Genomic DNA, 14,790 nt, shown 5'->3' with positions numbered 1-14,790 from the left:
ACCCTGTCACCCATTCCGGCAGCACCTCAAATGAATGAGCAACATTTTCACCTCAAAACAACGTTATGCATGTTAGACATTTCAGTAACCTCGGCGCGACTGTTTCTATTTAAAACTATTTAAGTCGATTAGGATAATTAAACGCCTGCCATTATCAAATATAAATATATATTTAGGATGAAAAGCTTTGTGGTTGACAGTATCCATAACGCCAAAACGCTTTACCCCAACAAGAAAAAACATACAACGAACGTGGTTAAGAGATGCTCGTGTCTGCTACAATTGGATGAATTAGAGGAAAATTATAAATGAAATACATTGGCGGTTGCAGATAATTTCGGAACTGAAATTTGGCTTACCAGCTCTGATCTCCTGCGGCTCCGGCGCTCAGACTGCGCATGCGCGAGTCCTCAGTACAGTCACCGCTCGTTGGTCAGAACGTAACGCCAAAAGACTTCAGAGCAACCACTCCACTTTCTGTCACGGTCGATATGTGAAAATAATGTAGTCAACTATCGATTAGTCTGGACACCGCTCAACAACAGCTGCTCCGTACATTTTCAGGCCACATTTTAAACAAACGGCTCCTGCAAACCATCGGTCCTGTTCACTTCTCCCTCAGTGAGACTATTTATTATATAATTAGCAGGATATAGGTCACGTCGTTACTGCAGTCAAGGTTTTTGTAATTCCGACTTAAAAAAAAAAGAAGCAACAACACAGGGCAAGATTTTGATGATCTTTAATTGAACATACAATAAAAAAGGACATTTTCTGTTAGATCTCATTCGCATGGAGGAAAAAAAAATACGAATCTGTTCCAAAAGATGGAGAGAAGAGAGAGGGGGGGGTGCATTCAGCAAGTCTGATGATGTTTGTGTCTTATAAACCCACAATCCCACCCTCAAGAGATTTGAATAGACGTAGCCTTCAAGTACAAAACCCCCAGTACTAGCTGCACATTTTCAATAAGCAGAGAAGCGGAGGCTTGACAGACCCCTTAACCCATGGATGAAACTAAAAAAAAAAACTGAAATGAAAATTGAAAATGGCTGTCGGGGCTGCAATCAGAACAAAGCATGAAACTCGAGAAAAATGGGATGCTTCATTTGAGGACATGACACTCTAACCAAACTGAATTGCAGAAGTCAAAATGGCCTTCCACAGATGCACAGTGATTTAAAAAAAAAACAAAAACACTCCTGGTAGCAACAAAGATGAATAAATCAGTTTGATACTGATCACACTGTCCATGTACAAGAGGTTAAAAAGGGATCACTTTGAGTCCACCTACAATGTAAATTGTTCAAACATGAAATAAAAACCCTCATTTTCTTGTAATGCAGTTCTGTAGTACAAGTTCTTGCATCCCTGTTGTGCATTTTTAGATTACTGCCAGAAAACAGGCTGCCCAATTTCCTTGAGAAAGCAAATATTTAGACTGCGGCTCAAAAGGGAGACCGCTGCAATGCTGTAACCACGCTAACGCTACTTTTCTCCCACAACCATGCAATTTGAGTATGAAACAAAAGGACTGAATCCAACAATGCCCGATTAATGCTCCAGACATTAGTGGACTGGGGAAACTTACAATGCTAATTGTATTAATATAGCAACCTACCATTTTTTGCTGCAAACTGAGATTAAGAAAAAAAATGCTAAGCTAGAAACAGCTTTCAATCAAAACAAAATGGTATTCAAGATGAAATTTTTTGGGAGAGTGTGACTTCAACCACCTCAAATTGCAGCTCTTAAGATTTAAGACTCGCACTTCACTTTTTGAAAATAATTGAAGAAAAGTTGTGAAATTTTCAAAAAGTTTCCCATCCCTGCGGTGCACCCTGTACTAAAACTGCATCTAAAACACGTATAAGACAAGTGCACACCTGAAGGAGAAAAGTAGACGAGTCAGGAAGCATAAGCCAGTGTGACAACACAGCTCTATATGTACAGCATAGGGATCGAGCTCAACGCCTCCCTTTTCAAATTCCACTAATCCTGAGAAGCTGATCTAGACCGTGAGCGAGACCTTGAACGGGACTTTGAGCGGGAGGCTGAATGCTTCTCTCTCGACTTGGATCTACGATCATCCTGTGGGGATGGGGAGCGGGACGCAGATTTGGCGGCACGTTCCTCCTTCCCGTTCTCCAATGGGGAAGCTGATCGACTGCGGGACTTCTTGTCACCACACATCTCCTTGGATCGACTGCGAGAATCACGCTCTGACTTTACCTTTGAATGGCTCTTTGAGCGGGACTTGGATTTTCGGTCTGCTGAATGGGAGTTGGATTTGCGGGAGCGAGAACGAGACTTGGATTTGTGGGATCGAGAACGAGACCTGCGGGTGCGAGAACGCGATTTGCTTTCTCCTGACTTAGAGCGAGACTTCCTTCCAGACCTAGAGCGGGAATGATGGCGTCTCTTATTGCTTCGGGAACGAGACCTGTAGGGAATAAAAGAAACGCTCATGTTTTGCATGACTGTACTAATTTAACAAAATGTTCATTAATTACTAACACAGGACCCAGTATGAAGCATCTACACTAAACTATGTCAATACTAAACTGGTAATACAGGCTGTACCTTAATTACTTTCTTTTTTATTTAGATAAGATCCTTTCTCACCTGGAGTGGGATCTGGAGCGACTCCTGGAGCTTCTGCTTCTGCGACTCCTGCGGCTCCTGCTGCGGGAGCGGCGGCGACTACGAGACCTGAGGTTATAATAACAAAAAAGTCAACAACAGAACTACTACCAGTTCCTGTACAAGACAGTCTAGTTATGAGTTTGTTGGCAACACCAAATTAGGAGGTGAATGTTTATCTTTCACAAAACAGCAAGCCTGAAATATCAAAGAAATGTTCCCACCTGGAGCGACTGCCAGAATAAGACCTTCGCTTGCGAGGTCGGTCCTCCACCAGACGAATCTTCCGTCCGTTGATATCTGTGCCATCCAGCTTGTCCAGAGCCCTCTTCATGTCTGAGTGGGACCGAAACTCAATCACTCCCTCGTTTGTGCGCTCCTTGTGGGCATCCGCATATGTCACCTCTCCTGCCTGACGCATAAAGTCCTGGGTGACATAGAAAATGTGCAGAGAAAACAATTAAATATGCTGACGTCATCATTTTGTCTTAACAGTCAAGTGCTAAAAATCTTATTGAGTCAATGAATGACTACAGTGAACAAAGAGGAAAAACAGCACTTTGTGTTCAAACGTGTACCTTAAGGTCCTGCCAGCTGCAGCGACTGGACAAGTTTTCCACAATGAGACGGTACTCTGTGCGGACTGGAGGTCCGTACTTATCCCTGCCAGAGCGGCTCCGGCTGCTGTAACCGCTACCTTTAAAAACAACAACACATGAAAAGTTAGAAACTACTAAAATGGCCAAGTCACAGAGAACTACTGACCTGAGTTGTTTATTGAACACGAGGCAGTGATTTGCCAGATAAAAGTCCAAGGGGGTATAAATTTGAACTTAAGAAAGGAGTCCCTCTGATCCCATTTTCAAACACAAAGCTTCAGATAAGTGATCTACAAGCCACTGCATGGGCTCTTTGTATTGTTTGTATTGTTCAGCATTTTGAAGTCGTTCTCTGCAGCAAAGAACACCACTGCATCTGTTTCCGGCAATACAAAGCCTGTCTTACTCCGGTACATCACACTGTGATGCTTTAGTTGCATAAACAAATGGACAGTGATGTTCTTTCAAGACCTCTGAACCCTGTAACACAAACAGAAAGGAGGTATCCACATAGGTTGTGGTCAAGGACAATGTTCGATCAAATTGAGTAAGAACGGACTAAAGAAACACATACACCAGTCTTTTGGTATTTAACTTGGTGACAGTCTGAAATTTTGTTTTCCAGTTTTCTCACTTACAACATTTGTTTTGATTGCAAGTTCTTTACTAGAGCCGCTCCACTTATGTTTGCTGTCAACATAGAAACCAATGGCAATCCTCACCATCGCCCCTGGTCTATTGGCAAAAGGCTGCTGTCATCATGGCTTCCGGTTAGGTCAGCCAAGGATCAAGGGGGGCAAAGGTCACACACACATTGTAAGGTGAAAGCCAAGGCCAAACGGGACAGGCAGTCATCTTAGCCAGTCATCTTTAGCCTCAATGGACTCTCAGCCTCAGCCCGCAACTGGACTCTTTCAAATTGAAACATCAAGGACTTTTGTTAATGTTGAATATAAAAATATATACCAACGTTAAAAAGACATTTCACATGAAAATGTTAGTCTAGTCCTAATGCTTAAGCTAAAACTACACTAGCTAGGTTTGTGGTGATCATTTGTGATTAGCTTTCTTCTGTGGTGCAAACAAATCTGAAAATTCACACCTTCAACACATGGCTCACCAAGTTTACATATATCATCCAAGAGAACTTTGCAATCCATGACAAGAAAGCCCTGCTTTCAAGCTGTCTTAGCTAATGCCAACTCTACAACCTAGACTCTTGAGTACTGCTATTTGAGGGCTCTGACTTGCAGATTGTCCCTTCCCAATAATGAGCCACAGACCAATCAAGGGTGGCCCATGATCACTAGGGACGAGCAACAACCTGCAGGTCACCAACCCTTGATGACTGAAACTGAGACTGACAACTGTTCAGCAGGATGAGATCAAACACACACACAAACACACAAAAAATACATTAAATTGGATTCCCTGAACAAGCAGAATGTAGGTCAGTCCTGGTTCATGGGAACTCTTCCATGTAGTCATGCTACCACACGATATAATACTCATGGATATAATCTTAAATACTAGCAAAAGTAGCACTTCTTATGCTGTAACAACTAATAAAGTTTGTATGCAGTCTGAGCCATGGCGCATTAACATGGGGTTCAAGACTGCTGTTATGAACCGTAGCAATGTACCTGTGCATCAAACGTATGCTACAAATCTGTTAATTAACGCTAGTATGAAACAACAAAACAGCTCTCTGTGCAGTCCACATCGACACCTCACCCCAAGGGGAAGGGGAAGAGAGGGTATCTTGTAATAGACTGCACTTACTGCGCCCACCACCCCAGTAACCCCCACCGTAGCCATCTCGGTCTCGCCGCGGCCCCCGGGCATGTTCGACGATCACCCGCTCTCCGCACAGCTCCTTCCCGTTCAGCTCGTACACGGCATCGTCGGCATCCCGGTTATCCTCGAACTCCACGAATCCATAGCTGGAGAGAAAAAGCAGCATTTAGATATGAAGTCACAACTAAAAAGTCTAATTCATATGATAACCAGTTGTACACAATGACTTGTTCATCCACACTGAACTAACGTTGGCTAGCTCTCGTTAGCTCTTCTCGCTAGCTCCGCGCCGTAGCAAACACAAAGACGCCATATTGGCCATGCGACATTTTCCACACGAGCAAGGCCAAAAGTTGGGAAAGACTTAAGAGAAACTTATTAACTGTAATAACCCAACAATACAATAAAATAGAGCTAACTGTATACACTGCGTTCACTGCAGATATCAAATATTTACTTGAAAGTGTGAAACGTCCCTGTCTCAGCGTTGACGTCGTTAGCATGTACGGTTGACTAATACGAATGCTAGCTAGGAAATGTTAAATCACCCGCGTTTGCATTTCCACCGAAAACTCACCCATTTTTCAAGTCGATTTCCATGAGCTTTCCATATCCACTGAAAAATCTCTGAATGTCTTTTTCACGGACATGATAGCTCAGTCGTCCAATATAAACACGAGGCATGACTTTACGCCTAACGTTGTTCTCGACAATTCTTCACAACGGCACGCTACCAAGCTGGGCGCTGTTGCTGCTACTACAGATAGTGAGGCCGCTGTTAACAGCACGAGCTTCTCTTCCAACAAGCCTTGCCCGATGGCACCAAACCAGCCAATCAACGACAAGCTAGAGGTGGGAGACTTCCGGTATTGTACTTCAAATTAAATGCCCCAGTTAATCAATTTTATCACATACTGACAGGAGGAAAACATGACTTCAGCAAGTGCTTAAAAAAAGAATTGTACTGGAAATAAAATTGTGGCAGTTATACATGCGATATATTATGCTAACTATGTATTGTCACAGAGCTTGAGAGTAACGTAATTTCGATTCTCTGTCTTGTACATACTGCAGAATTGACAATAAAGCTGACTTTGACTTTGACTTATAGTCATTGACATTGATGTCTCTGCCCCAAAGCAGGTGGTTTAAGTGGAGATGGCAAACTAGTCTTACTACGTAATTTATTGAGTGAAATATATTATGATCTAAGTGCTTTGCATGTGAAATCCGATCCAGCAAAGGGTGCATCACACAAAACTGAAGTACTAAGGTGTCTCAAATATATAAAATTAGTAATTAGTACGGTAAATATGTACTTTACCAACAGCCTCTACAAAAAATGACAAGCATTTAGTACTGAGTTAAAATACTAATACTTTTTTTTACAGTAGATGTTGCATTTTTGAATATAGTAGAAGTTACCAAGATAAACCTCAGCTATAACATATGGGATATTTGAATATATAGCATATATGAATGCATTATTTGCAAGCAACTCTTTTCGGCCCCCAAAAGTAGCAGCAACATGGCACCCATGTTAAGATTCCTAGTGATCCAAATAGTTCAGCGAGAAACAAAGCTGCTGGTTATCAATCTGACGGTCTCATGTTACAGGGTTAGATTTTCATAGCTACTCATTTTCAAAATTGAATACTCACCAAGAGGCATACAAATGTACAGGTTACACTAGATCCAGGGATTCCCTGTTATTTTTCTGTACAAAAGAAATTGTGGCAGCATGAACATAAGAACAGAGGGAGCAGTAATGGAGAGAGAGAGAGTAGAATGTTTTATTTTTGTAAAAACCAGGTTTTAAAATGATTCAAGCCAGACCTTATCCACTTCCTTCTCCAACAAGAACAGACTTAATGTCATATGTATCCAGTATCACTGGACTGAAATCCTTCATACTGTGGCCAGCTTGTGGTGTCAATGTCTTGAATCACACTTGAAAATAACGACCTGTTTGAGGGGACTGATCCAGGGAGAATGCTCAGAAGCTGTTTTTAAGGGGAAGCATTTGGGTGTTTGTTTTAGGACTCTGGCACTAGCTCAAGAAACCTGCTGTTCTTCACAAAATGAATTTTATTAATTTTCACATCCTTCTAATCGAATCTCAATTGTCTGATGTGTTGATCTTTACTTCAGAAGTAAGAAGAAAGAAATAATGAAGTACACAACTGCTCGTCAATGCCACAAAAGCACTCACTGCTGTATAATTCCTATGTCTGTCTCACACACACACACACACAACCTCTCTATTTAAATTCTTAAGTGAGAGGGTGTGTTCTCACTTATCAACCCCTCATTGTTTGACTTTGTGGCCATCTCCTGCTATAAAATCATCAAAAAGAGAGTTTGGAGCCCGTCATAGACTAGTTAGAGTGGAGTATGTACTCCAGCCCTGTGACATTGATTTTTAGCTTTGATTAATTAGGGCTGAAAATTCTGGACTGTTGTTTTATGATATAGGGCCAGAATAGAAACAGGAACACAGCCTTTAGTTTAAGCGATGTGGGATTCAAAAATTAAGAGGAAACCACTTGGCTGGTTGGGTAGAGAAATGTATACTTTATCCGGAGAAATGATCGTATTTGATGTGTGTGAAGTGGGAGAAAAAAGAATGACGAAGGATTTAAGCCATATTAAATCAGGGGGTTCTTGCAGGAATCAAGAATCACAGCAAATGAAAAAAAAAAAACTAGGAGGTGGAGGATTCATCAGCCAGACAACAAATCAAATGCATCCAACAGTGTACAGTATGTGGTACACATCATCTGCTTACAGCGCCTGAACCCCATCTGTCAGCTTCAGATACTCTCTCACTCTCTGCCTGGTCAGGCCACGACACAACTAAACAACAGCCAAACCCTCCCGCAGTTCGATTCAGAGAGTCCTTTTAGCGAATCAAGCGGGCGTCCAACCCAGCTTCGGCCCTTCTGAGAGGGGAAAGGGGAGGCCGAGGGAGGAGGGGGAGCCCAGTTTCGGTGGTCTTTAGTTGGCTTTGGCGCGGAGCTGCGCCCTCTTGCCCGTCACAGCCTGGAAGCCGGTCTTGATGCTGGCGACGGAGCAGCGGGAGTGGCACGTTTCACACTGCAGGAAATAGAGGCGAGTGTCCTTCTGCAGGATGGTCTCTGGGGAGCGGCAAGTGTGACACGTCACATATTCCTCTGCAGGGGTGAGAAGACAATTATTAGTGCCACAGTACACACAGGGGTTGAAGTACAAGGTGTGAAACTCAGACATTAAATGCTGGAAACGCAGTTGATTAAAGGAGTACTCTGCAGATTTGGCACAGCACTTATAACACTGAGACTCACGATGGACACTCTCTGAATGTGGCCACACGCACATCAGTCACTCACTTTTTGTTTGCTTTAAGTTGTTGCCAACCTAACCTTTCTAAAAGTTCAGTTTAATAAACCTTTAGCAGCGCTGAGCAAGACCCAGTGCAAACTTGATTCATTCTGGACCAAGTTTTGAAGGTAAAACCAGAAATTATTGGGGGCTTTTCGAGTTTCTGACAGTCGTGCACAAATCATGCGGCGCAAACTCTTGCACCAGAAAAAATAACCAACTCTTATCTTATAATAGTGATATTTCATCAAGATCACTTTATTCTACATGTGGACAATTTGAAAAATGGTGCATAGATAGATTGCGTTTTTTCCCCCCAATTTTTGTTAAATAAATGATATAAATACAACTTTCCTTTGGTCTTTTTTATGGATTATGGCATACACAAAAGATATTTATGAGTTCTCCTTATTTGGGGTTCTGGGGTACTGCTTGGGATTCAGAAGGTTAAATAGCAGCTCTATTTTCATCATTCATTGTAATAAGACTTTAATTAGTTGTTTTTATACATTTCCTTTTTGCGACATCCACCCCTAATGGAGAAGCTATGCTACATTTATATTATGAATGAGATGTTGGTGTGAAATTATAAAGTAACATCCCAGAGGAACTAGAGAGAAATAAACTCACCAAAAATGCTTTAATATCTGATAACTGTGCTGGTTGCAGTGTTCTTTCTTTGTAAATGGAATAAACCATTTTTAAGTGAAATTAAATTCACAGCCAAAAGCTGAAGAGAGCCACTGAGTGCGTATGGTGGAAACAAACAGTTCATGCACAAAACAAAAGCAATTTGAAAATAGTCAAGTTAGACTTGTGTTTACTATAGATAATAGTTTTAATTGTTACTTACTGATATATCTTCTCAACACATTTTCTATCTGTTTCTGTTGAAATCTGCCTTTGATCACAAGCTGGTTATTTCCGTCTATAGAACCACTGTTAACAGAAGAAAGGCACAAAGCAAAAACACAAATTCAACATTCACATCAGGGCACATAGAAATGCTTCATCTGCCTAAAAATGACACAAAATCGAATTCCTGTACGTCAGGGGTTCTCAAAGTATTGACAACTCAGTGACAATTTAGGTAACCAGCGTATGCCTGAGAGCTGCACAGGAAGAACCATGAATTTCAAATTAGATTCCTTGAAACACCAAATTACCTGTTTGCATATAAGACAGATCACTTCATCTGTCCCCGGAGGCCAGATGAACTAAGAGTTGATAAATTTTTTCCTGAAACCTCCTTTCTCCGCTGAAATCAATAACTTTAGCGAATAGCACTAGCACTGATGACAGAGCACAATTCCTGTGACACTAATGAGTAGCCCCTAGTTTCCAGCTTGTAGTCTTTCTTCAAGCCGTCATTCTGAAATTAACAGACGTTTGTTTGGGGGTGCAGCTCAATGCAGAAGCTGAGTGCTGTATCAAATGTAGGCAGCTGAAAGTCAAGGTACTGAAATTAAATGATTAAATTATTATATTCATGAATTCCCTCATGGTAAATCCAAACATACCTTGTTCCCAACTCAGCCAACAGGAAAGCGAGGAGATGTTTAGGCTGACGATGCAACCTGTGATGGAGAACATGAAAGGTCAGTTTGTAGAGGACGCTTTGGGTGACTATCAAAGTGAACTAGGATTGACAGTAGCAGTGTGACAGGTCAACTTATGCAAGGCTCACAGTTTGCAGATGTCTGTGAAGTTGACGAAGGAGGTTTTCTTGGTTCCCACTCGGACCACCTGGGGAGGCTTCATCACGAACTTCCTCTTCTCTCCGGCCACCATGTCCGGGTTCTTCTCTCGCATGATGTTGAAGACTCGGTTCAGGAGCTGAGGCAGAGATGGCACAAAGAGTTACGCCAACTGCAGTTGACACCAACCACATTCACATCATAAGATCTTAAAAAATATTCAGATTTTCAATACAGGGAAAACATCTAATGGAGGGTGAGTCCAGATTCCAGCGATGCAAAGATCAGATCAGTCTTACATTTGTTCTGGCTTACAGGAACAAACTGCCCATAATATAAGAGTAATTATATAATTATATACAGTACAGGCCAAAAGTTTGGACACACCTCATTCAATGCATTTTCTTTATTTTCATGACTATTTACATTATAGATTCTCACTGAAGGCATCAAAACTATGAATGGACACATGTGGAGTTATGTACTTAACAAAAAACAGTGAATATAACTGAAGTGATAACTAAAAACATGTTTTATATTCTAGTTTCTTCAAAATAGCCACCCTTTGCTCTGATTACTGCTTTGCACACTCTTAGCATTCTTTCGATGAGCTTCAAGAGGCAGTCACCTGAAATGGTTTTCACTTCACAGGTGTGCCTCGTCAGGGTTAATTAGTGGAATTTCTTGCTTTATCAGTGGGGTTGGGACCATCAGTTGTGTTGTGCAGAAGTCAGGTTAATACACAGCTGACAGCCCTATTGGACAACTGTTAAAATTCATATTATGGCAAGAACCAATCAGCTAACTAAAGAAACTCAAGGAATCAACATCAAACCAGTGGAAATCTGTGCTTTGGTCTGATGAGTCCAAATTTGAGATCTTTGGTTCCAACCTCTGTGTCTTTGTGAGACGCAGAAAAGGTGAACGGATAGATTCCACACGCCTGGTTCCCACTGTGAAGCATAGAGGAGGAGGTGTGATGGTATGGGGGTGTTTTGCTGCTGACACTGTTGGGGAGTTATTCAAAACTGAAGGCACACTGAACCAGCATGGCTACCACAGCATCCTGCAGCAACATGCCATCCCATCCGATTTGCGTTTAGTTGGACGGTCATTTATTTTTCAACAGGACAATGACACCAAACACACCTCCAGGCTGTGTAAGGGCTATATGACCGAGAAGGAGAGCGATGGAGTGCTGCGGCAGATGACCTGGCCTCCACAGTCACCGGATCTGAACCCAGTCGAGATGGTTTGGGGTGAGCTGGACGACAGAGCAAAGGCAAAGGAGCCAACAAGTGCTAAACACCTCTGGGAACTCCTTCAAGAGTGTTGGAAGAACATATCAGGTGACTACCTCTTGAAGCTCATCGAGAGAATGCCAAGAGTGTGCAAAGCAGTAATCAGAGCAAAGGGTGGCTATTTTGAAGAAACTAGAATATAAAACATGTTTTCGGTTATTTCACCTGTTAAGTACATAACTCCACATGTGTTCATTTCATAGTTTGGATACCTTCAGTGAGAATCTACAATGTAAATAGTCATGAAAATAAAGACGCATTGAATGAGAAGGTGTGTCCAGACTTTTGGCCTGTACTGTACTCTGATGTGAACTGATGTTTATGGCCGAGTCTTGAGTGTGTGAGTGAGTGCGCACTGGCCTACCTCATCATAAGTGTAGTCTCTTTCAGAGCCGGCCCAGGCCGGTCCTGTGGAGGAGCTGAATGAGATTCCATCGTTGTTCTTGCCCTCATCATCCTCCAGCACTGGAAACACATCATACAAACATTATGACACCCATGTCTTCCTTTAGTTCACTACTTTAAAGATCTGGGGACTTATCCTTACCATCATCCTTCTCCAGTGTCTCTCCCTCATCAAAGTCCACTTTCTTTGGCTTCTTCTTTTTGGTGGGGAGCATCAGGTCCAGGTTGTCTTCCTCCAGCACCTCTGTCTGCTCTCCTTCAATTTTCAGCTCCTGATTTTTGGATCAATGAGAAGTGAAATTCAGCAAGGGGATGAGGATCAGCAAGTGTGTGAGAGTGTGATTAAGATGAGAAAAAGAAGAGCACAGGAAAGCAACGGTAGAAGTGGAACAAGAAATGATGATGTACAATGATCAGACAGACAGAAATACACAGACTGTAGGGCATGAGGAGAGAGACGGAAAACTGGTTGTGGTTGAGCAGAGACTTACCTTTAATCCCTCCTCGATATCATTATCAAACACTTTCTTGGGTTTCTTCTTCTTTTTCTTTTGGTTGAAGAAGTTCAGGTCATTCAAATCATCCGATGGCTCTAGAGAAGACAAAACAAACCCTACTTAATTCCTGCTTCATGCAGGCTGGAAGCTTAACGTACGGTGTAAGAATATGTACCCACACCAAAGCTAAAGTATGAGCTTCCAGTCAGAGCTCTATTTTCATTCTAACCTTTCTTCCTGCCGTCATCATCATCTAGGTCAAGCTCCTTGTCGTCTCCAGCCTCTGGTTCTGCCTCCTTCGCCTCCACCTCTTTAGCCTCTTCTCCTCCCATCCCCTCTCCTCCATCTTCATCAAGCATGAAGGGCTTCTTCTTCTTCTTCTTCTTCTTGGTCATGTTGGGATCAAAAATCATCTGAAGGGGGAAAAAGAAAAGCAAAAATGAACCAACATGTTTTTACATGTGTGACATGTTTCCATCAGGTTTTTCCCCCCATGGGAGAAAAATATGTACTTCAATAACCTGAGAGACCATCTGACAAAATTACAGTTCGGCATGGTCGACCATTTTTCCTCCGGCCGACGTCAACTGGTACCTGCTGACTACAGTATCTAGTCCGAACTATGATTATTGATATTCATTTTTGGGCAGGTGTTTCATGTATTACATCTTTGTTTGTCGTAAAATGTCTTCAAATCAGTTGCATCCATTAGGTCACTGAACAGTGTCTTTCACTGTGATCATTATCAGTTACAGGACAATGTGTTCTGATAAACAAACGCACCAGAGGAGACAGAGGGAAAGAACATCTCCTCTGCTGAATCGGTCATTTTCATACATCAGGTCACCTCAGAGCGCATCATCACCTTTATACCATGACCACTTGTGTCTGTCTTCAATTCAACCCATAGTTAGTGTCACCAGTGAAAGGCAACATTACATTGGTCACATTAAACACAAGTGCAGCTGCTGTGGTTTCCAGCAATTTAACAAATTTTTCACCCTGATTTAAAACAGCGATTCATCTGCTGACCGACACAAATGGAAGCGTAATGCAATAGCAGGTGATTAAACCTGAAACAATCAGTTCATTTAGTCACTCAGTCAGACAGAAGATTAATTGTGCTGGATTTTTTTTTGGGGGGGGGCTTTCTGTCCGTTTACAGGGTACACGACCGAACAATAAAATAACAGAATAATAGATTTATTACGATGAAAATAATTGAGTTGCAGCCTCAGAGCAGACACCTGCGAGCCATTCAGAAACAAGCATTTTGAGCAATAACGGCACAAATCGATTTATATCGTTGATACAGATGAGACATTATCTGACATTTAATTAGCTATGTAGCATTGTTATTCTCTTCCTCGCCTAGAGACAGTTATTACTTCTATTAACTGATGCAACTTTCTGAAATTCAGTACATGTTGTAACTGAATGACAGAGCATGAATATACCTTCCTGGTTGTGTCATCGAGCCCATTGGGACAACTAACGAGAATTTAGAAAAGCATAACAAATTATTTCCTTTCATTCAAACGGCCATCTCAAATTCTAAGTGCGGACATTAACGTTACGTTGCAGTCACGGTGTTGTATATCTACAGCCTACACACGGTTATACGGGTAAATAATCCAAAATAGTTACCTGATTTCGATAATGTAGACCAGCATAATTCATAATTTGTTTCTGCCATGACTCCGACTTAGCTTAAAGCCAATTATCATAGACTACACAGAGCTAACGATAAACCCTGATAGCTTTTTGTGAAACGTTAGAGAACACTGGGTAACCGTTAGCGCCGCAGCTTGGTTAGCAGCGAGCTAACGCTAGCTAGCTAACTTCAGCCCTTCACATCGAGTTATCCAACAGCTGTGACAGGGTGGATTGACGAGCCACGGTGGCTAGTAATAATACATACGATGTGATATAATGTGATAAATTACTGTATCGTGCTTCTTCTTGTCACTTAGGGTGGTTGGGCCGATGTTAGCTCGACTGGAGCCATGTGAGAGATGGTGCGGACAGGGAGGGGAGCAGCAGAGCCGAGGCCCAAAGTCATCCTCAACGCCGATCTGATCCGATAATTCACCTAATTTCCCCATAGAAGTCTACACACCAACACATACTGAGCAGCGGATAAGCCGTGAAGACTTACCTCGTCTCCTGACATGATTGCAAGCTGGAAAGTGACTGAAATCTGGCTACTTTTTGTCCCTCGATCAGTCCCACACTGCTGCGCCGAAAATTTCTTGCATCAGCGTTCGATCCGCAGTACGCAAGCGTGAAGTCGGCAGAACCAGACGTCATTACTTTGCGACGGCGAGATTCAGTTGTTGAGTGTTCAAGAGCAAAATTGCACAACGACAACAGTTGCTAAATAAGTTTATTATAAAGGTTGTGGAGGAAAAATAGATGTGTTTCATCACAGTCTTGACAGAAAACGGACGACTCAACAATTGATTTTCGAATATTATGAATATTCAGAATA

General features: G+C 42.1%; 2 protein-coding genes across 2 annotated transcripts; both read right to left on the bottom strand.

Annotated features, from left to right (window-relative positions):
• Nucleotides 1–726: 726 nt before the first annotated feature.
• Nucleotides 727–5,815, bottom strand: LOC121613171 (serine/arginine-rich splicing factor 6-like). The gene is made up of 6 exons (XM_041946464.1): nt 5,617–5,815; nt 5,052–5,185; nt 3,222–3,340; nt 2,868–3,070; nt 2,626–2,712; nt 727–2,443 (listed from the first exon to the last, which is right to left on the bottom strand). The coding sequence occupies exons 1-6, from the start codon at nt 5,721–5,723 to the stop codon at nt 1,993–1,995; spliced, it is 1,101 nt and encodes a 366-aa protein (XP_041802398.1). The 5' UTR covers nt 5,724–5,815; the 3' UTR covers nt 727–1,992.
• Nucleotides 5,816–6,808: 993 nt separating this feature from the next.
• eif2s2 (eukaryotic translation initiation factor 2, subunit 2 beta) lies at nt 6,809–14,573 on the bottom strand. The gene is made up of 9 exons (XM_041946017.1): nt 14,458–14,573; nt 12,529–12,712; nt 12,294–12,394; nt 11,945–12,074; nt 11,762–11,862; nt 10,087–10,235; nt 9,920–9,976; nt 9,253–9,338; nt 6,809–8,212 (listed from the first exon to the last, which is right to left on the bottom strand). Exons 1-9 carry the CDS (start codon nt 14,470–14,472, stop codon nt 8,037–8,039), a joined length of 999 nt encoding a protein of 332 aa, XP_041801951.1. The 5' UTR covers nt 14,473–14,573; the 3' UTR covers nt 6,809–8,036.
• Between the last annotated feature and the right edge of the window lie 217 nt (nt 14,574–14,790).

The sequence above is a fragment of the Chelmon rostratus genome, chromosome 10 (genome assembly GCF_017976325.1).
Source record: "Chelmon rostratus isolate fCheRos1 chromosome 10, fCheRos1.pri, whole genome shotgun sequence".
NCBI lineage: Eukaryota > Metazoa > Chordata > Actinopteri > Chaetodontiformes > Chaetodontidae > Chelmon > Chelmon rostratus.
This window is presented reverse-complemented; position numbering and strand designations above follow the sequence as displayed.

Coding starts and splice junctions, on each gene's coding strand:
- eif2s2 (XM_041946017.1), bottom strand. Junction 10,236..11,761: donor GAGACTACACTTATGATGAG/GTAGGCCAGTGC, acceptor TCTCTGCCTCAG/CTCCTGAACCGAGTCTTCAA. Junction 8,213..9,252: donor TGTGTTGAGAAGATATATCA/GTAAGTAACAAT, acceptor TCACCCCTGCAG/AGGAATATGTGACGTGTCAC.
- LOC121613171 (XM_041946464.1), bottom strand. CDS start 5,723: ATGCCTCGTGTTTATATTGGACGACTGAGCTATCATGTCCGTGAAAAA. Junction 3,341..5,051: donor GCGAGACCGAGATGGCTACG/GTGGGGGTTACT, acceptor TTGTTTTTAAAG/GTAGCGGTTACAGCAGCCGG. Junction 2,713..2,867: donor TATTCTGGCAGTCGCTCCAG/GTGGGAACATTT, acceptor TTATAACCTCAG/GTCTCGTAGTCGCCGCCGCT.